The following is a 20089-nucleotide window of genomic DNA, read 5'->3' on the forward strand; positions in this document are numbered from 1 at the left end:
TTTTGACTTTTCTTCTGTACAAATGGAATGTGATCGACCATGCTCCCATTGCTCCTGTCCATGGTTAAACACAACTCCTCACCCCTCCCACCCCCCTTTGTTCATCACTTCAAATGTCATTCAACGATTCATATGGCAGCCTTTTAGTATTGGAGAAGTGGTCTTCGAGAAAAGTTTTCAATAAGTAGACTGAAGGACCATAAAATGCTTGTAAGGATTGCAAGAAGAACATCGACATAAAGGAACTGTGCAAGTGGTAAGAGTATTTGTAATGGAAAGATGGAGGTTATTATTGATGGATTCTAATCGTGGAGATCTTTACCTGAAGGCCAGGTAAGGAGAATATTTTCGGTATTGATGTGGCTTTGAGGGTTTTATTTATTTATTTATTTTTAAATTCTGGATTGTATGATTTATAATGGGCTGGCACAATGGATTGGACTTAGAGGTACATGCACTCGCCTCTGAGCTGTTCAGCCTGGATTTGAATCTCGGCCCAGCTACAAACTGCCACCTTGGTATTTTGCATACAGGGCGAGGCCTCGATGATGTTAAGCTGGAGGCTGTCTGCCAGCACTAGTCATAGATGGACGTTGAAGATCCTTTCTGATGTCTTTTGTGAAGAGTAAGCGAGTTATCACCGGTACCCTGGATACATTACAATAAGTGCCTTGACTGACTGCTGGGAAGGCAACGGCACACTACCCAAGATAACCTCCGCCCAGTTACCATTTCAGCAGTTCAGGTGTCTGTCCAGAGTTTTACATTGATGATTGTGATGTTTGTTTTAGAGCCTAGCTGTTTAACATCAGCTTATCTCCAAAACGTATCTCCTTTATTATGGTTGTTTAAGCAGTTGCTCAAGAAGAAACTTAAACATTGCATATTCTAAAGGCAACACTTGTGCAATTGATTGCGACCTTTCCTCTGTCAAAAGTTTAAATACAGTGCTACGTTTTTCAGGATGATATGAGTGAATACAGTAGATGCATTTTTGTATTCGTTACAGAATGGGGAGGGAGAGAAAATTGAACTCTGTAAAGTTTACTGTGACAGCACTGGTGGTAAATTATTTAGGGCCACTGCTTGGAGACCATAATCCTGGTGATAGTCGGATGAACCCCTGCATTGTGCAAGCACATTTAAATCGTGTTTATTTTGCAATAGAGGATTATTTACATGGGGCTTTCAAAAACGTCTACGAACGAGATGTTTCATAATCGTCCAGACAGATCAAGAAAAGCAAAAGGGGAATTATCTATTTATAATGGAGCAAGTGTTTGTATGTATGTATGTCCGCTCTTCACCCATTGGTTGGACAGCTGACCTGACTCCACCCACAAATGTAACCTGAAATACTTAACCTAAAGTACCCAGAGAACCCAAAAGTCCTTCCTCCCACCCCCTCCCCAACACCCTGAGGATCTACAAGACCAAAAGGACCCTAAATAATACCCTGAGGACCCAAATAACCCAGAGGAACCAAAAGACTGAAAACACCCCAAAGACTGAAAAGACCCTTAAAGGTGAACCCAAACGCAAAAAAAAATATCTGAAAAATCATTGGCAATCATCAATCACAGTCTAATTGGAAGGGAATTTATTTATTTATTTGCCAATCACAAAGTGCCAAAAAAAAACCTCGACTGTCGATTTTCGAGATTGCCAGTGACATCACATTGTGAACTCACCGTGATCCTGCCGGTGACGGTACATAGAGAAACGGCGCATTGCAAGCTCGGATTCCGATAGGTATGTGGGGAGGGGTGGTTGTGGTCGTGGGTATTGTTAGCTAGGGTGATGCTTTATAGGGGATTGTGAGGGTTGGTGGAGTGGGGTAAGGGGTGTGGGGTGGTCATAGGTATTGTTAGCTGGGGTGATGGTTGATGGGGGGGAAGGGGAGGGGAGGGGAAAGAGGTGGGTGGGTGTGGGTTGGTTGTGGGTATTGTTAGCTAGGGTGACGTTTTTTTTATCTGGAAAATTGAGATGCCTCAAAAGTCAAGGACACCTAAGTTGAACAGAAATCAGCAAGAGCAATACTATTACCAAAAGGAATCCAAGTCAGAGTAGTCAGCAGGAAATATCCGATGGCAGAAAAATGTGTTGCACGCTTGGAACAAGATCGCCCGTATGGTGGGTACTCTGCTAGTATAAATAATAATTATTGAAGTATTTAAAAAAAAAAATCTGGATTATTGTGGACAGATCTCGATCCAAGAATATTTTGAACAGCTTAAGTGTGATCTCATTTTTAGTATCCCTTCTAATCATCTTTTTTAAAGTGAGGAGAGTGTTGCTCATCTGCATGGGCTGTCAAAAACACGTGTGCTCAAAACGCTATGAATGTCATATATTTGTCATTTTCTTTAAATGAATTATTTCAGTAAGAATTAGCAGATGTTGCATTTTTTTTTTTTAATGCCATGTCTCCACCAACAACTTCTGAAATGGTTTAAGAGGGAACCAAACTCTATTTCCCATTGGTGGCCCACCAGAGAAGGGACAATACCAAACTAGATAAGGACGTTTAACCAGTGAGGCCTCAAAATGCAAATTCTATGACGAATGAATGAATGATCGTTTTAAGGCCATTTTCCCCGCTAGAGCGGGGGTTAGCCTTGCTTGCCCCATGACAATCATGGTTCCCTGTTTGAGGCAATGTTTTTATGGCCTGATGCCCTTCCTGACGCCAACCCTTGGTCGCGTTCTTACGATGCGCAGGGATACAGTGTACCTATTCTAAGTCGGGGTACACACCGTGATCATTCATCCCAGCAAGCTGGTACTCAATTTGCCGACCTCGGAAGGATGCCAGGCTGAGTCATCCCCCTGGCATTAATTTAGTGATCGACCGGGATTCGAACCCAGGATCCCAAGCTGGCATCCTAACCGCTAAGCCAACACCAGGCTAACACTATGACATCAAGGTGTATAATCTTCAGATTTAGATAACTTCAGATTTCCCACAAACTTGTTTTAGTACAAGTCTAACAGCCTCAGGTGCATCCATTAGTACAAACACGTGTAACATAACCCTGGCAGATAGAGCGTCATCGTACGTGCGTGGATCACGTGATTATTTTTGCTTGCAGAAAGCACAGAACGATGTGATTTCATTTTAAAACATTCGTTTTTCACCAGATTTGTTTTAATTTAATGTGGAGCACCTCGATGGAAGTCTAAAAATGTAACTACAAGTCGAGTAGATCCCACAAATAAGCAGTCCCCAAAGAGGATGGGTGCCAGGCAAAGTGGTAGAATGCATAGCATATAGTACCCCTTTAAAATCGTAAATTCGAATTGTTCACAAATTTCACAGAATTTGTTTTCACTGATTCTTAATCTGCTTTAGCAACTACCAGAAATGAAAACTGAGTTAAAATGAGGGTGTGAGGCCATTGGGAAGCATACATAAACAAAAAAGGAGTGCTGTCTACTGTATCGCCATGGCTTGTGAAGGCAGCCTGTGGAGCGCACTCCCATTAATTCCCTTCAAAGAAATGTGTGGTTGCATTTACCAAGCATCCAGTTTCCATTCATGAAACCCCTTGGAGTTCCCTCGGTGTGCATGCAAAGTTTGGGGCCACAAGGTTTCATGGTTTTGGAGTTATGGAGGAACCACCCTGACACACACACACATTGCCTTTTATTATTATTATTATTATTATTGTGGATTAGCAAAGGTACCCAGCATTGCTGGGTAATGCAGAGTCGCTTCGTGTTGGGAATATGAAGAGGGTTGGGTGGAGAGAGGGGAGGGGGAGAAGAGAAGGATGGAAGAGGGGTGGGGAGAAGGATAGGATGGGGGGAGGAGGAAGGGAAGGGAGGAGTGTATTGGGAAGGGGGAGTATACGGGAAGGGGGGAGTATAGGGGAAGGAGGGAGCGTAGGGGAGGAGGGGAAGGGGGGAGCGTAGGGGAGAAGGGGAAGGGGGGAGCGTAGGGGAGGAGGTGAAGGGGGGAAGGCCTATACGAAGAGCACGAGGAACATTTAAGAATTGTACCATGTAAAGTCACTCGACATGGTAAATCAATCAAAAAAGTGAACGGATTTTCACACAATTTCTTTTCACTGAGGCTTTATCTATCTTAGTGCCGACCAGAAATCGAATCGGAGTTTAAATAAGGGAATGAGGCTGTTCAAAGCAAAAGCTGGTTTCACCAAAGGAAATCCTTGACAACGTAATAAAATGGGATTTCTTAGCCATGCATCTAGAATCCTAACAATACAACAGCTTATAACTTCAGGCATGTGATGATATGCACAACTTTAAACAAAAAATTCATTTAGACACCTTTATGAGCAGAAAACTTAACAGTCGGCAAGGCCTACAAACATGCACCATGTAAGAGAACTAAAACTGACGGTACCATCTATTGACAGAGTGCTGGGAAGTCGCCGCACATAAGCATGCTGAATTCCCTCACAGGCCTGTAACATATCTATTAGCCTGCCCACACCTGTACTGGGCACACTGGCAGAGATTGCTTGTTTTGTTGTCTATGATGAGCTCGATATGCGATTCATCTTAATCTTACCAAATATAGTTGCTATTTGTGTAATATTCTTGCAAAAAATCAATCAACTACGAAAGACTGTTATTACCTCCACCATCAAAGGTGGACAGAGGTTTGTTTCATTCCTGTCTGTCTGGGAACAGGATGTCTCAAAGTCATGGACGAATTCGGACGATATTTGGTGGACAGGTTGGGTGTGTGTGTCGCAAGGACGAATTGATTCAATTTTGGTGAAGATCCGAATCTGGATCCAGATAGGAGAATTCTTTTTACAAGTGATATTCACCATTGAGGGCCAAAAATGATAGATACCATGATATTTAAAAAAAAGTTATGGATGGATTATGACAAAACTTGGTTGGTTAGCTGGAGCGAACAAGCCAATTAGATTTTGGTTCAGGTCCGGATCCAGATCCGGTCTTTTAGTGGAATACAAAACACAAACTTCAGTATGGTGGAGTGGAGGTATGTGCTCGACTGACTGCCGTTCTAGTTTAACATTTAATGCTTGAAGCGAATGCAAATCTTTTGTGTGGGAGCAGTACTACACTAATATTTGGCAAATGTTTATTCATATCTTCGACTATTATTTACTAGTCAGGGCCCTTAGGGATATTTTGTTCAAATTCTTCCAAAAGCATCAAATTTGGCGCAGATGTTGCCCATGCCATACTCTTTCGATTTTTGACGGGCGCCAAGGGCGGTATGATCCGGGGATCATACCGGTCCGTCCCGCCATGTCACCTGACCTATGACGTCATAATTAGGATATGAATCCAATCACATGGCGTACCATAAGTGGTCAAAGTTCAAAATGAATCGATCGAAAAACGAAGGCAGGGATCCATTTTTAAGGTTTTCATAAAATCCAATATGGCCGCCAGGTCACATGACCTATGACGTCATATTTATGACATGTATACAATCATGTATACATGAACCCGGATCATGATCGCACAAAAATTAAGCAAGGATATGGCATACAGTTCATAAAACATCAAAATCCGTACCTTTGTAATTAGACTGATGAACTGCATATGCCTGAAAATTAGGAAATAGATATGTAAATATTTCCTCTAATTGTCAAAAATAAGGTCAGAGTTCGATTACCCAACCCAGAAACATAAAATGGTGAACCTCGCGTAAATCTTGACAAAAAACTCAAAAACTGACATGTTTGACTCAAAAATGACCTTTAAGATGACCTTGAGGGTTGACCCTGACCTCGAATCATCAAAATAACATCATAAATTGATTCCTCGACCTCGAAAACCCCTGAAAAGTGGTATCATACATGATTCCAACCCTTTTGGTTATTTAACTGATTTTCCTCTAATCCGGGTGGCGGCTATTTAGTATTTCGCCAATATGGGGCCCCCGGGGGGGGGGGGGGCGCCCGTCAAAAATCGAAAGAGTATGGCATGGGCAACATCTGGGCCAAATTTGGTGCTTTTGGAAGAATTTGAACCAAACGGCCCCGAAATATCCCTAAGGGCCCTGACTATACTCACTTCATGTTTCTTTGTTGTAGCATAAATCTTTAGTTGTAGTAGGTTGGATATATAGTGTGTGTATATATATATATATATAAACAACAACAACAACGCATTTTAAAGCCATTTTCCCTGCAAGAGCCGGGGTTAGCCTTGCGGTCCCCATGACAATCTTCGTGTGTATATATATATATAGTATATAGTTATGTTTGTGGGGTAGTGATATGTAGAGTCAGGTAGATTTGTGTAGGTATCATGCTCCGGATGTCGGGTAAGAACCACCACCATGTAATTTCTGTTTAGCCGAATGTCGGAGTAAGGTGTATCTTCATCCCCGTCATGAGGGGGCGGGGCATGTTAACTTGCTTAGGGGATAAGGATAAATTATCCCTTGTATGTCTTACCCTATGTGATTTATCCTTTGGCTCTTTTGGCACTGCACCATAGACACTCGTGAGAAATGCCATTAATTGCACTAAATAATAACCATAAACCCAACCGGAAGCCAGTTCTGAACACTGCCATTTGGGACGCACCAGCTACACCGCCACAGAAGACAGGCAGGCCGTAAATTATATTTGCAAATGTGTACTGTGTAGCACCACCTGGTGGCGGTGGTGGCAGAGGGTATTACCATTTCCTTTTTTTTTTTACCTGGGAATTGCTGAGGTTAAAGCGCTCTCTACATGGGTACATTTATCCTCTTCCCCTCCCCTCTCCTTTCCCCTTTCTCCCCCTCTTCTCTCCCCTTCTTCTGCTTCCCCTGCCCCCCCCTTCCCCCCCCTTCTCTCCTTCTCCCTCACTCCCTCAATTTTGTCTCCGTCTATTTTGGCCTTCAGCTCTGCTGTTGGTGTTTCCCCTCTTCTCTTTCTGGTGTGCCTTTTGTTCTGTTGTGCCCTGATCCATTGAGTGTTTTCTCTTCCACGAGCCTTAGCTTCGTATACAAAAAAAATCTATACTCGTAACTTTCATGGCTTTTCAGCTACGACAGCTGTGAGAGAAGAAGAAAACTTTTCAAGTTCATAGTTCAAGAAAGATTTTTCATTTAATGAATTGCAGGAATATAATATTTTATGTCTGCGTCTGCCCATGTGATCTCGCCTAATTGGTATTGCAATTTGATCACATTTTACACATGAACATTCATGACCAACATTCACCGATCGATGGGATTGTTATAATCGCTTGGACGAAATGTAGTTTCACCACCACATGTGGAACACATTATTATGGACTGTACGTGAAGATTTTCTTATTCTTGTTCTTCCTGTTAATGAAAAAGAAACAATACAAGATCAACTCAGACATATGAATTATTTTGCACAAATGTCATTTGCACATGAATTTTATTCTTTTACTTCGGATGCCTTTTAAAGTCGTGTTCACCCAACCCGAATGCTGTTTTGCACGCTTGCCATTGAAACAGACCTCTGAGATGTTACCACCTTACTAAACGCTCTTCTGCCCACTCAGTAAAATGGACATGACACTCAAAACTTTGTCTCTTGACCGAGATGGGAAGGAAGTTTGGTTTCGATCTCCATCTCTGCGAAGCCCTGTGTCGGTGCTTATCCAGCATTGTTCTCCGTAGCGACTTTATCTCCATCTCTATCAGGTCCAATTGAATATTTTTGCAGGTAAGCAAATCCTTTATTTTTACCCCTGTTAGACAGAGAGACAATCTGTGAGCAGGATATCTCAAAAAGCTATGCAAGGATTCGGAAGAAACTTTGTGGACAGGTTCGGTGTGCGACAAGGCCGAATTGGTTCAATTTTGGTGAAGATCCGGAACCTGGAAATGAGAATTTTTTTTAGAGATTCTTCACCATTATGAGATGTGGCCAAAAACGATAACACGATATCTTGACACAGTTGTGAACGGATTTGAATGAAACTTGGAGGATGCGTTGAGTCGGTGATAAGAACAGGCCGATTTTTTTTTTTTTTGGGGTGAAGATCCGGATCCTGCTCCGGCCTATCAATGGGATACAAAACGTAAACTGTTCCGTCTGGCGGAGGTATGAGATCTTCTGAGTGCTGTTCTAGTCGTTCCATTTGATCGTGTTCAATATGGTGTCAGTATGTCCATCATCGTCGGTTATTGGAAGATCCGAGTGGACTCTCTCCTATTTAAATGTGGAGTAAAGTCGCACGAGCAAATGGACGGGCGTTTTAGTTGCAGTATGATTATAAGGTAGGAGGCAAGAGCTCCAACACAAAGTATGAAATTGTCCCATTAGAATTGGTGAGAGTTGTGGGCATGGTCCTGATTCGAGCTGCAGTTAGCTGCTTCTTTCGCGATAGCTCGTACTGTAATTACCTCTTTCTCTTTTCCATCGGTGTTGTCTTCCTCTGCTGTTACTTCTTCAGCTTCTTCCTCTGCTGTTGCATCCTCAGCTTCTTCCTCTGCTGTTGCATCCTCAGCTTCTTCCTCTTCATTCTTCTGCAATGATTCCTGACAAAAAGACATTCCCAAACGTTAGGTGAGCTAAGACGTTTAAAGGAGACAGGAATGCTGTATATAGACATAAATTAAGATTTCAAAGGTGCTCCTTCGGTTGGTTTCTGTTTGAGAAAGCCTTGACACAACGTTTAAATTATACAGTGCATGTCACAACACATTACTGCAGCAAAAGGTCTGCCAGGTACCTGTGGGGATTTCATAGAATTCCCTATGCTAATGGTGACAGCAGCAACACACTCTCATTGGCATCTGACTGTCTGACTAAAGTATCAACTGTTGACCATATCCCATGTTTGGCCTTGGCAAAGCATTCTCTCAGAATGAGGCTTATTGTCAACTTGGAGCGGTGTTATGAGTTATCCTGACCCCAAGGGAAAGTATTGTTATGTCGGGTGGGGTAGTGATATGTAGAGCCAGCTAGATCTGAATAGGTAACGTGCTTCGTCTGTCGCGGTAAGGAATCTGACCTGTAATAAGTTTCATGTGTAGGCGTTTTGTCGGTTAAGAGTATACCTGTGAACATACCAGGATGTTCGAGTGATAAATAGAGTAGGGATTAAAGAGTAGCGCCCCTGTGTCACACCTGGTAGCTAAACCTTTGTCCCTTATGGCAATGCACACCTGTAGACACGTAGTTAGGTCCCTAGCGCAACATTAAATAATTCCCTTCCCTGACAGTGACTTCGGAAGGAAACCAGGCCAGGACACCGCCGATGATGGCCGCGGCCACCTACACCTCCGGCAGGCCTATCCACCTCGAATAGCACGCGCTATGACCACGGAACAGGGAACGAGTGAAGGGGCAGCGCGGTCGGCGCGGACCTCCAGCCGGCGAGTCGGTGGAGGGCACTGATTGGGTGGCGCGCCGGAGCTGACGTCACCACCGCGGGAAGGTGACTTAAGGGAGCGCCAAACGCCATTTGCTCGCATGCGGTTCGTGCTCTTGGAGATCCAGCAGTTCGTAGCATGTCGGGTTTTTCTTGCTTGTGCAGCTTCCTCTTGCAGCACGTCCTTCGCTGGCTGTCATGTGCGATCGGTGCTTCTGAAGCTTGGAGTGGTGTACGGACCTCGCGGACATGGGCCCGCCATCTGCGTGTGCTTGTGCTGTGGTGCTGGAGCGAGGGACCTCATGGGTGCATCGGGACTGAACGGAGCCGTGTTGGACGGCGGACAAGACAAGACAAGGGACAGATAAAGCCGCACGCACCATTTTACATTTTACACGACGAGACAATTATTTTCCTTTAATCCATTCCTGTGTCTGTTGTTGTCTGGTGTGCGGGATCCCGATTTAGGACATTTTATTACCGGCGCGTATTTCCCTGTCCCGCGATTCCTTGTAAATAAACCCTTGCATTATTTTCCATTCCCCGCAAATCTTGTGTCCGGTTGAGTTCGTTCGCCGTCCACAGTTAAGCGCTTACGCAGCTTCCACCTTCCTTCTTCCCGTGCGACCATAGTAAAATCCGTATTGGTTGTTGCCTCCGAATAAAACCGTTTAGGCCTAGCCGCGGCCTCTGGTGTTAACCGGAGTCGCACGACAGTATATTAAGCCGAATACGGGTTGGTGCTGGCTGAGATGTTGGTGCGGGCTGTGCATGATTGTAATGACTGTGATGTCATCCATGCTGGCGTTGCTGTCCTACACGCCACTTCACCATCTTCCATGATTGTATTATTTTTATCTATAGTTAATAAATCTCTTGTGGGCTGTCTGGGTTGGGACGAGGTGCTTATTAAACCCACGACACCTGTGCATGTTTAATTAAAGCATGGTCCATTCACACTTATAAAATCCATGTTCTCAATACTTAGTGTGCGGGAAATTTACCTCAATTCCATGAACCTGCAGAAGAAGAAGGTTTTATTGATTTTTGTTACTCAATTTCAAGTTTCCATTCTAATTATGTAGAGTTTAATCTACTTACTGATGTTTCTGCTGTTACTTCGCCATTGTGACCCATTTCCTCCTGGAAGGGTGGGGTGGAGGGGAAAGCAAATGGGGCATTACAATGGTTGGCTGAAAGGAATGTCAACTTTAAATAACAAGTGAAAGCATTCCTTGTGTTAAAATGTGTTACATGCTATTTAAAAGTTTGATCCTTCGACAAATTATGATAGAGTGGTGACGACCATTTGGTCACCTATTTGCAGAGAGAGCACTCAGTTGCAGCACAGATCGATTTGAGCAAATCCTACAGTTGTAGCCACAAGACCACACTCTTAGCACCACTCGCCACATCTCGAAGCGGACATACTGCGCCAATGACACAAATAATGTTCCAGGAGTTTGAATTTGGCCAAGAGATGGCACAGAACGATCTAATATTTATGAAGGCACGCCACACTGTGAGATCTTTAACGTTCACAAGCATGTGCTAGCATATGGAGCAGCAGTCGTTACGTCCCCTGTAAAGAATGGTGGAAGGGATGGAGGAGGGGTGTGAAATGGGAAGGGCGATTGGAGTTGGTGATTGCAAAACCTATTCTTGCAAGTATTGCAAAAGGAGATGAAGACTACGTTTGCACAATGATAGTTTAAGGTAAAATTAAGAGTCCACAAACCGATGTGCAGATAACGTTATTTTGCAAGCAGTGTCTGTTACCGATGAAGATTTTGTGGAATATTCAGATCAATAAAATTTTTACTTTGAAGATTATCAAATCTTTCACTTTTTTAAAACTCTTTTGACTTTTTAACTTTTATTTTACTTTTCTAACTCCAGTTTGGAAGAATAGGAATTATTTCTCAACACATATGTGTCATAGTATAATTGGGAGGAAATGAATTGGTTGACATACAGTTAGCCCGTACAATGAAATTTGTCTAAGATTTTCCAAGTTAGAGATATAATTTTGAGAGGTTGGCCGACAAACGAGGTGAAGAAAGTATTTCCTGGGTGGACATGTTTGGAAACTTTGAAATTTTAAATGGGATATAGCTGTTACGGGCTGACAGGATGGCCTAGGCCTGAGAGGTATGCACACTCACCTCAAAGCCGTCTCGCCCAGGTTCTAATCCCAACCCAGCCAAAAACTGTAATCCACAGGCAGGGTGATTCATCAATGTGTGCCGTCCCTCGAATGGATGTTAAACGAACGTCCCTTCTGCTAGCATTACTTGGTGGATGTTAAATATCTCAGTTTCCCTCGAGAAGAGTAGGCAGGTATCGCAGGCACCCAGAACAAATATCAAATTCCTGCTATAACTACTGCTGGGAAGGCAATGGCAAACCACCCAGGATAACCCTGACAAAGAAACTGCTTCGGCAGTACCGAACCTGTCTCCAGCCAGAACACCAGAATACGAAAAGCTATTACAAAGTTTTAGGTTTGGTTGCAATTTTCATAAGCTGATTAGAAGGGATTCCAAAGTGAAGGAATTCCAGGAAGGGGAAAATAAATGAGTATTTTTTTTGTCCACTTGTTCGAGGTAGGGGACAAGAGGGGAGATAGAAGGAAGCACAACAACAGTAGGGAACAGGGATATCAGGAGATCTGTGGAAAAGAGAGGGTTGGGGTGTGGTAAATGGGATAAACAAGATGGACACTACAGGGGATTTCAGGAAAGAAAACGGAATTTGAAGGAGGTGGATTTGGGGTGGATTAACAGGGGTAGAAAAGATCAAGGTTTTGGATGGGGGAAGATAAGAGATGGTGGTGAACAGCTGTTTTAAAGACCTGGAGGGAGGGATTGAAGGGAGTGTGGGAGTTTGTTCCAGAGGCAGAATAAATAGGAATGAAAGAGTGAAGGTGAGCAATGAGTCTTGATTTTGGCAGTTTTACCAGAAGAGGGGGTTACCAGCAGATCTTGTGCATCCTGCAGGAACACAGGAATATTTGGGGCACAGAGCACAGACAGCAGGGGTGCAAGGCTGGAGAGGAGTAGGTAGAGGATAGAAAGACCACCAACCTGCCTGCGGTGAGAGAGTGAAAGGCCCTCAGAATCAGCTTCATCGCGAAGGATACCAATAATCCTAAAAGCCTTGGTTTCTAAAGCGAGAAGCCAGCCCAGAGGGGAGAGCAGTACTCCATCAAGCTGCGGATGAAAGCTTTGTATGTGGTTAGCACCTCAATAGTACTAAGGAAGGACTTCGCACGATGGAGGATGCCAGGTCCACGACTAGCTTTGGAGGCCAGCTTGGAAATGTGGTTTCCTCAGCAAAGATCATGGCAGAAAGTGAGACCCAAAAGCTTGAATGACAGAACTTTGTCGAGGGGATTGTTGAGAAAGTAGATGGGAGGGTTTTCCAAACTGTCTTTTCAGAGAGACAAAGTGAGAGTGTGAGATTTATCAGGATTGAAAGACACGTTCCACGTGTTCGACCAGTTTGTAATTTTACCTAAGTCTGCAGAGAGTGGAGAGGATGCTGCCTGTCGATCTGAGGGATGAGAGATGGAGCGGCAGAGAGTGGAATCATCAGCAAAAAGATAGAGGCTTTTCCAGAGAGTCAGAGAGATCATTGATGAAGATTAGAAAAAGCACAGGTCCCAGAACACTGCCTTGAGGAACTCCAGCCTGGACAAGAAGGGGCGATGAGAGAATTCCATTCAGGATCACACGTTGACTACAACAGGAGAGGAAGGTCGCGAGCCATGCGTGAGATTTCCATCGATACCAAAAGAGGAGCGTTTGGTGAGCAAAGCAGGTTGCCAGAACGTATCAAAAGCACGAGATATATCAAGGGAGATGGCTCTGATTTCCTGTCATTGTTGAGACAGCAGAAGCTGCATGTCCAGAGTGGAGTCTCCTGGTCTGAATCCAAATTGATGATCCGAGATCAAGCCAGTGTTGAAGAGAAAGGATTTGATATCAGAAGCGATGATGAATTCCATGACCTTGCTGATGAATGGGAGCAGGCTGATTAGTCTGTAGTTGCAGGGATCTGTTTTTGCACCTTTTTGTGTAAAGCGGTAATGTTGGCTGATTTCTAAGCAGATGGCAGATGACCTTGAGCAAAAGAGAGGGTGAAGAGAACAGAGAGAGGGTGAGATAGAGCAGCAGAGCAGGAATTTAGGACCCGTGGGCTGATGCCGTCTGGTCCTGTTGCAGAATCAGAGTCGAGGTTTGACAGAAAGAAACTTCTCCACCTTGTCAAGAGAGAAGGACACAGAGTCCAGGAGCAGCTGGGTTTGACTGGGTAAGGTGGGTACAGAGAGAGACGGGTTTGGGACACAAGATTTTGAGGCAAACCCAGAGTTGAGGCATTCAGCTTTTTCACGTGCGGTGTCAGCTGTGCAGCCATTTGAGGTAAGGGAGGGGATGGAGGGGGAACAAACACCAGAAACGGATTTAACCAGACACCACCAGAATTTGGAGGAAGGAGACAGGTTTGAGAGTTCAGTCGTGAGAGTAGTGAGATAGTGCTTTCTGGCACTCCTGAGGGTAGACATACACTTGTTCCGAGCTTTCTGAAAGGAACTGAGATTACCTTCAGTTGGATTAGCCTTCCATGAGGCAAAGGGAAGTTGTTTCAGGGCAACTACCTCACCACAAGCTTCAGTGTACCATGGACGGGAGGAAGGGTATGACAACTGAAGACGAGATGGGGTAAATCTGTGCATGAGAGAGAGAGCAATTTTCTTTGGAAGAATTCCCAGGATGAGTTGATGTCAGAGGCAGTAGATAGAGATGGGAGACCAGTCCAGAAGAAGTTGGATGGCTGCTTGAAGACCATGCCAGTCGGCCTGAGTGACATGCCAGACTCGTCGGTGCTGAGGAGTCTCTCTGAGAATGGTGAGAAGATGTCCACTTTAACAAGCAAATTATCAGATGAACTGATTGGAACAGACGAATAACAGCTGACATTTGCAGGGAAGTTAATCATAACCAAGTCCAGAAGAGATGATGAACTGTTGACTGAGATCTGAGTCGGGAAATTGACAGATTGTGTCAGTCCCAATGAGTCGCAGAAGTCCTTTGCTGAGGAGCCATGGCTGATGCGAGAGGTACCCACACCCTAGCCATCTGGAATGAATGAATATGAATGATCGTTTTAAGGCCATTTTCCCCGCTAGAGCGGGGGTTAGCCTTGCGGGCCCCATGACAATCATGGTTCCCTGTTTGAGGCAATGTTTTTATGGCCGGATGCCCTTACTGACACCAACCCTTAGTCGCCTCTTAAGATGCGCAGGGATACGGTGTACCTATTCTAAATCGGGGTACACACCGTGGTCATTCATCCCAGCAAGCTGGTACTCAATTTGCCGACCTCAGAAGTATGACAGGCTCAGTCAACCCCCCTGGCGTTAATTCAGCGATCGACCGGCATTCAAACTCAGGATCCTAGGATCCCAAGCCAGCACCCTAACCGCTAAGCCAACACCAGGCTTGATATTGATATTGAGTTGAGTGTAATGAGTATTGATGATATTGAGTGATATCAATCACTATTGATATTGATATCAAATCCTATCAATGATGTTGAGTTGATAATGTAAATTTTTGATAAAGACAGCATCTCCACCACCAGGACGAGGCTCAGGCCCATCATACCGGAGGAGGGAGTAACCAGGGAGGGATAACAATGAGTCAGAGATGTCCAAAAGGAGGAAAGTTTATTTTAAGCAAAAGCCTATCTGTGGGCGACAAATCATAAAGTGTTCAGCCTGGTGGAAGTATTCGCTCTACCACGTGCCCTTCTAGTTGACTCTTTGGTGGCCTGGTTGAAGGTGGAGTTCTTTGCACAAGGCAGGATTTATGCAAAGAAGGCAGCACTTAAAGTTGTTCCAGAACAGGACAGTTTGTGCTTTGAGCAAGGCTTAAGTTACCATGTCTAAAAATGCATTGAACCATTTTTCTCCAAAACTATCTTGATATTCAATGCCATGTAGAGTGTTACCAATCACTGCTTACCAACTTGCAAGCAGAAAACCCTTATTTGGTGGCCTACCCCATGCAATCCATTGAAACATTCACCTCTGCCTTCTCAGCTGTTTCAAGGCAGAGGAAAGATGGGATTGCTTCGTTCTCCTTGGCATCAAAAAACCCGTCGTAATCCTGTTAGTGTGGAACAAGGAATCATGTTATCCCTACAAAGACTGAAATAAAATGAATGGCATCAGGGTGACAAGCTTCCAGCACAGGCAAAATGAGGGCAACGCACACCGCAGTATTGGTCTTCGTTGAAGATCTGTGGGGGTAGTGGGATACCAGATTGTGGACAACGCTCTCCCGGGACGTTGGTCCGCATCCACTGTCGATTTCCGTCGTTCATCGCTACGTCCAGCTGCTCGAAGGCAATGCTGTTAGCCTCCAGGAACCCCAAAACATCCTGTTGCTTCTTCTTAATCTGCAAGAGACAGACAGCCGTACTATCCTTGTGGACATAGCGTAAATGCAAATGCAAGATGTAAGTTCTTGGTAATGTTTAACAAGTCCTTCAAGATTTCCAACCATGCTGGTCAACAGAATAGCTCATAGAGATAGGGTACTCGCCTTGGAGCTATCCAGTCTGCGTTCAATTCTCGACGCAATGACAAACTGCCATACTGGTGATTTGCAGGCAGGGGCAGATTAATATTTTGTGGGCCTGGCACCAAACACATTTGTGGGCACCCATTTGGGTCCAGTTCTCCTCGAGACTAACTCTCCCACTCGGTTTCTCACCCACACCTGCAACAGTGTGTGCACTGGCACGTAGTTACGCGGTTGGCAGTGCAGTGATGCCATGGGCCAGCAAATGACCACAGCGGGGAAATAAAATGGAAACCGCAACAACTACAAGTCAGGAGACGACGATGGTTCACGAGCGAGCGGTATTCAATGACAAAGGACGGACTATAACCGAAACAGGCCCGTACAGGCCAGGCCTGGAAATGTCAAAACGAAGGTTACTGACCTTGAAATGCGATAGAAAATAATATGTAATCAGTTATGAGGTTAGTTATCTACACAACACCGAAAATTCGGTGAAAAATGAAATGAAAAAAAAAAAAAAAAAATATTTTTTTTAAAAATGAAAAACAAAAAATGAAAAATCGAGCTCCGTGGGGCTAGACACATGACATTGGCCTAACCAAATATCGAAACCCCTGTCAGATTCCACCAAACCCCTCGGAGAAGATGGAGCTTGAACTCGATTACCCCCTAAAAAGACATCTTTTTCCGGCGTGGCTCCGCCCACAATGGGCACAATACGCCCACTCTAGGGAGAACACAACTAGATCATGATATCAACCTCCCACCCAAGTTTCATCAAGATCGGATGATATCATCGGGTAGTTATGCTGCGGACAGACAGACAGACACACACACACACACAGACAGACAGACACACACACATGACGAATATAGTGGTCACTTGATAACTCGTGAACCAATATATTGTTACGGTTTTCGCCGTCCTTCCTGCCCTTACCAAGGGGGGATTAAGCCCCTTGTTCTTGTTGGGTCGGCGCAACCGAGAGACTTGAATCACCCCTCCCGGGCAAACGCAAGGTAGGGTTTCGGGACAATTCTCGCACGTACCTAAATACCTGCGCCGCCGAGGAAGCGGGGAATCAAGCCTCGCACGAGCTACATGTAATTTGAGTACACCGAGCGGATTGCATACCACGTGGTCCGTGCAGTTACCTTTGGTATTGGAACCCGATTAGAGCGGTTTTATTCGTACCACGCTTAGTCAATGATGGAAAAGACGAGACGGTCGAATAAAGGAAGAACACAGGTTTAATTATTATTATGTACAATGATCGGTAGAAGCACAGAGACACAGAGCAGCCTTATACAGTCTTATGTTAACTCCAGACACGGGCCCGATCACACTCACAGGGGGAAATGAAGGTAGGATGATGTTCACGCGCTGACTTGGTCGTCCAGGAACGGCTCCGCACGGCGTGGCTCTCCCCTGTCACAGCACGTCCTGCGATGAAGGCAAGCAGGCGGCGGGAGGGATCCTTGCAGCGCGTCTCTCGAACAAAGGGCAGATCAGGCAGGCGGGAGGGAAATGTACGCGTCTCTCGCCAGGCTTTGCGGTTTTCCACACAGCGCGTTTAATTGATGGCGCACTCTCACTCGCGTAACCCAATAGAGGTTCTGCCTCAAGCTCAACAGAATGTTTAATTTGTAAGAGTGCTTTACCACTCGGTTCATGCGTGTCTTCTCTCAGAACTCAACTCTCACAAGTGCCTCTCCCACCAGAACTCTCAGAACTCCAAACTTGTTCAAGCGCCTCCCTCCACAGAACTTGGTTCAGCTCACCTCTCGCAGAACTGCGGTGGGGGCTTCGCGCAACGGGTTATATGGCCAACCCCCTTAGCTCTCTGAATGTTCTAACCACGCCTTGTGACGCAGTGCCGCAGCCACTCCCTTCGAGCCCTGATTGGCGGCTCACTCTTACCGTCGGCTTCTCCTCCGCCCTCCTTCGGTCTTGCCTCGATTTGTCAGGCCTGCCTCGTGTTAATTTGCGCCAAAAGCCAAAGGCGTTATAAGGCGTTATAAGGCGGCATAAGGCAAGAAAGGACCTAACTCTCATTATTCTACTCAACACAAGACAAACACAGGAAAAGGACTATGCTACACATACTAAGAAATAACGGAACTCTCGCGAGGCTACGTGTTGTAGTGTGACTGACTATGAGGGGGAAAATTAACCTTTATTAGTACAAACTCAAAACCGCAACACTACCCCTCTCCCTCGTCAGACTCGTCCCCGAGTCGAACCTAACAAACTGGACGACTGGTTTTGAGAATGATATGCAAATTACTTTTACTTTTACGTGTGACATCTAGGTGTGGTTCCCCCTAACATTTACTCTAACCCGTGTATGCGACAGTTTTAAAACACTAAATATGTCCGTCCCCCCCCGTCCCCCCCTCTATTGCATTGAGCAGCTATCTAATAGAATCACGCCCACAACTAACCGAATTGCGGAATTGGTCAAACTAAACACATAGCCGGTGGGCAACATTTTATATTTACAAGCACAGAAAAACTTACTCTTATTTACAATTTTATGACCCAGGACCTGTCCTTTTTGAAGAGAAGATTGGAGGGGAGAGAAAGCATAGCAAAAACCAAAAACACACTCAAAAATTCATAACACTTGCTGCTTGCTTCTTGCATCTTGCTTCTTCTGTGTGCCTATCAAACCGGCTAGCCCCCGGACCAGCATACAGGCCATTCCTGATCTTCAGGGCTATATACCTTACAAATCTTCTCATCCCTAGCACACCATAATAAAAATGCACAACAAATGCGTTTATTGTATTTCTTTGCCAAGCAGGGCCAACCTCATGTGGTTCGACTGCGTGACATTAATGCCACTCAAAACAAGTGGTCCGAAGATGCAAAGTGATGCTGCAGCAAGGTGCTGCACAGCAGAGGTGTAAGGCCACAAGACTTGTGGTCCATAAGTTTAATAATGTGCAGCAAAGTGTTTGTGGCAGCAAAGTGCTGCACAGGTGCAGCAAAGTTACAACAAAGGGATATGGCAGCAAAGTGTTGTGCAGTTCGGCTGCACAGATGTAACAAGGGTGCAGCAGAAGGATACAGCAGCAAAATGCTGCACAGTTCGGCTGCATATATCGATGGTGCTGCACAGCTCCACCTCCAAAATGGTCCTGGGGTGGGGGGAGAGAAAAAGCACGACCAGCAAAGCGGAAAGGGTGCAAAGGTACACAGCAACACAAGGTAATGCAGCGCAAGGGGCGCGGAAGAGCGAGCAGAGCAGGCTCATCCCTAGCCGTCCGTACCCCCCATCGTCGGCTTACACTACCCTAGCCCTTCCTTGTATTTACAAATTCGTCTCTACGTCTTGTCTCCCATATCCCCCTCTAATTCAAATTCGTCTCCCAATCCCTCCCAGGAAGGAAGGAATGGAACAAACACAATGTCCCATTACGTCATGATGCGTCTTATACTCAAACAGTTCACTTGGTCCTGGTGTGGAGCTTCGTCCTCCTTGGTGATTGGCTGTGGATGATGCGAAAGGATTTCTCATCTCCTAACTACACTACTGATATTTACTCATTTAAACTACCCGGGGTTGTACCCTGCCAATCGGCCATCTTTAAACTATGTGGTTCTAAAAACCGAATTCCCATTGTCCCCTCTGCGGTGCCCTTGAAATTTGGGTCTCACTCCCACAAATTTTCATACTGTGCCCTTGCACAATTTCCGGGCTGAGTCGTGTAGCTCTCCCAGCAGGTCTACCCACCTGCACACCTCCACCACTGTAGTTGCCTCCGAGCTTACCTGCTCCTCACCCTAACCTATCTACTGGGGAAGGCCCTCTCCTGGCTCTGTCACCCCTCGGTGCCCTCTGGCACTGGGCTACCCGGGTCCGTCCTCCGGATCCTCGGGCCCCATCCACAACTACCGGCTCCCAGAGCCCACCTGCGGCCTCACCTGGCCGACATCCTCACAGTGGTGGAGTGCCCAAACCAACTACACACACTAACAGGCTACACGCCCAGCCATTTCCACAACACTGATGCACCCATCCAAATACCATTCTGTCACCCGCACCACAGATGCCAATATCCAACCACAATTTACCTATACCCTCTACCTAACACTTACACTACCCGCCCCGGGTATTCGTGATGGGGGTCCACTCTTCCCCCATTCACACCTTCGCACCACCCACTCCACTCCATCGTTTCCACCATAC

At 45.4% G+C, this 20089-nt stretch overlaps 1 protein-coding gene across 1 annotated transcript in view; it reads right to left on the reverse strand.

Moving 5' to 3' along the window:
* Window positions 1–7025: 7025 nt before the first annotated feature.
* The window catches only part of LOC137439850 (SH3 domain-binding glutamic acid-rich-like protein 2), a 40137-nt gene continuing 27073 nt past the window's right edge, over window positions 7026–20089 (reverse strand). Inside the window, exons 2-6 of the mRNA XM_068136006.2 lie at window positions 15580–15765; window positions 15393–15473; window positions 10402–10443; window positions 8330–8464; window positions 7026–7276 (exon numbers count right to left, since the gene is read on the reverse strand). Of these exons, the coding sequence (XP_067992107.2) occupies window positions 7262–7276; window positions 8330–8464; window positions 10402–10443; window positions 15393–15473; window positions 15580–15765 (459 nt within the window). The 3' untranslated portion in view covers window positions 7026–7261. The remainder of the gene's footprint in view (window positions 7277–8329; window positions 8465–10401; window positions 10444–15392; window positions 15474–15579; window positions 15766–20089) is intronic.

This window comes from Myxine glutinosa, chromosome 14 (genome assembly GCF_964187855.1).
Source record: "Myxine glutinosa chromosome 14, kmMyxGlut1.1, whole genome shotgun sequence".
Lineage (NCBI taxonomy): Eukaryota > Metazoa > Chordata > Myxini > Myxiniformes > Myxinidae > Myxine > Myxine glutinosa.